We start from the raw sequence: 466 nt of genomic DNA, 5'->3' as shown, positions 1-466 counted from the left end.
AACGGCAGGCTTGCCTGAGTGGCGCCCATTGAGAGCCCGGGGCAGTTGTTTAGGTGTGGGTGTGCTCCTGTACCTGCGGCTCCTCTGCTGGCACAATGCTCCCACATTGCTCCCTGCTGCATTTGCTCCCAGGCTCCAGACCCTTTCCTGGTCAAGGGCCACCCAGGAAAATATTTCTTCTCTCCATATGCCCTCCATCCTCCCCCCCACCCCAGGAGCCAAGTGGGGCACCCTAGCTCGGGTTTGCAGGTGGTGGAACAGGCAGAAGGATGATGGTAACAATGTGAGCCAGGGACCAGAGCCCAGTAAACACTGATCCCACCCTTCAGCCCAGCAGCTCTTCCTTCACTTGGGCTGACTCTGGCCCTGGAGCCAGCCCTGCACCCTCTGACAGCCCCTTGGTTTCATCCTCTCAGGTGAGGTGGGCTTTCTTGCCGAAGAGCGGCGGGTAAACGGGGGGGGGGAC

General features: G+C 60.5%; 1 protein-coding gene across 1 annotated transcript in view; it reads left to right on the top strand.

The window, feature by feature from the left end:
* IGHMBP2 (immunoglobulin mu binding protein 2) overlaps positions 1-466 on the top strand; it is a gene marked incomplete at both ends in the record, with an annotated part of 34,932 nt that overhangs the window by 30,771 nt on the left and 3,695 nt on the right. The window contains 1 exon segment of the mRNA XM_010141637.1: positions 417-454. Within this exon segment, the coding sequence (XP_010139939.1) occupies positions 417-454 (38 nt within the window).

Source organism: Buceros rhinoceros, unplaced genomic scaffold, assembly GCF_000710305.1.
Source record: "Buceros rhinoceros silvestris isolate BGI_N320 unplaced genomic scaffold, ASM71030v1 scaffold29738, whole genome shotgun sequence".
NCBI classification, from domain to species: Eukaryota; Metazoa; Chordata; class Aves; order Bucerotiformes; family Bucerotidae; genus Buceros; species Buceros rhinoceros.
Note: the sequence above shows the minus strand (reverse complement) of the source record. Positions and strands in the feature narration are given on the sequence as shown.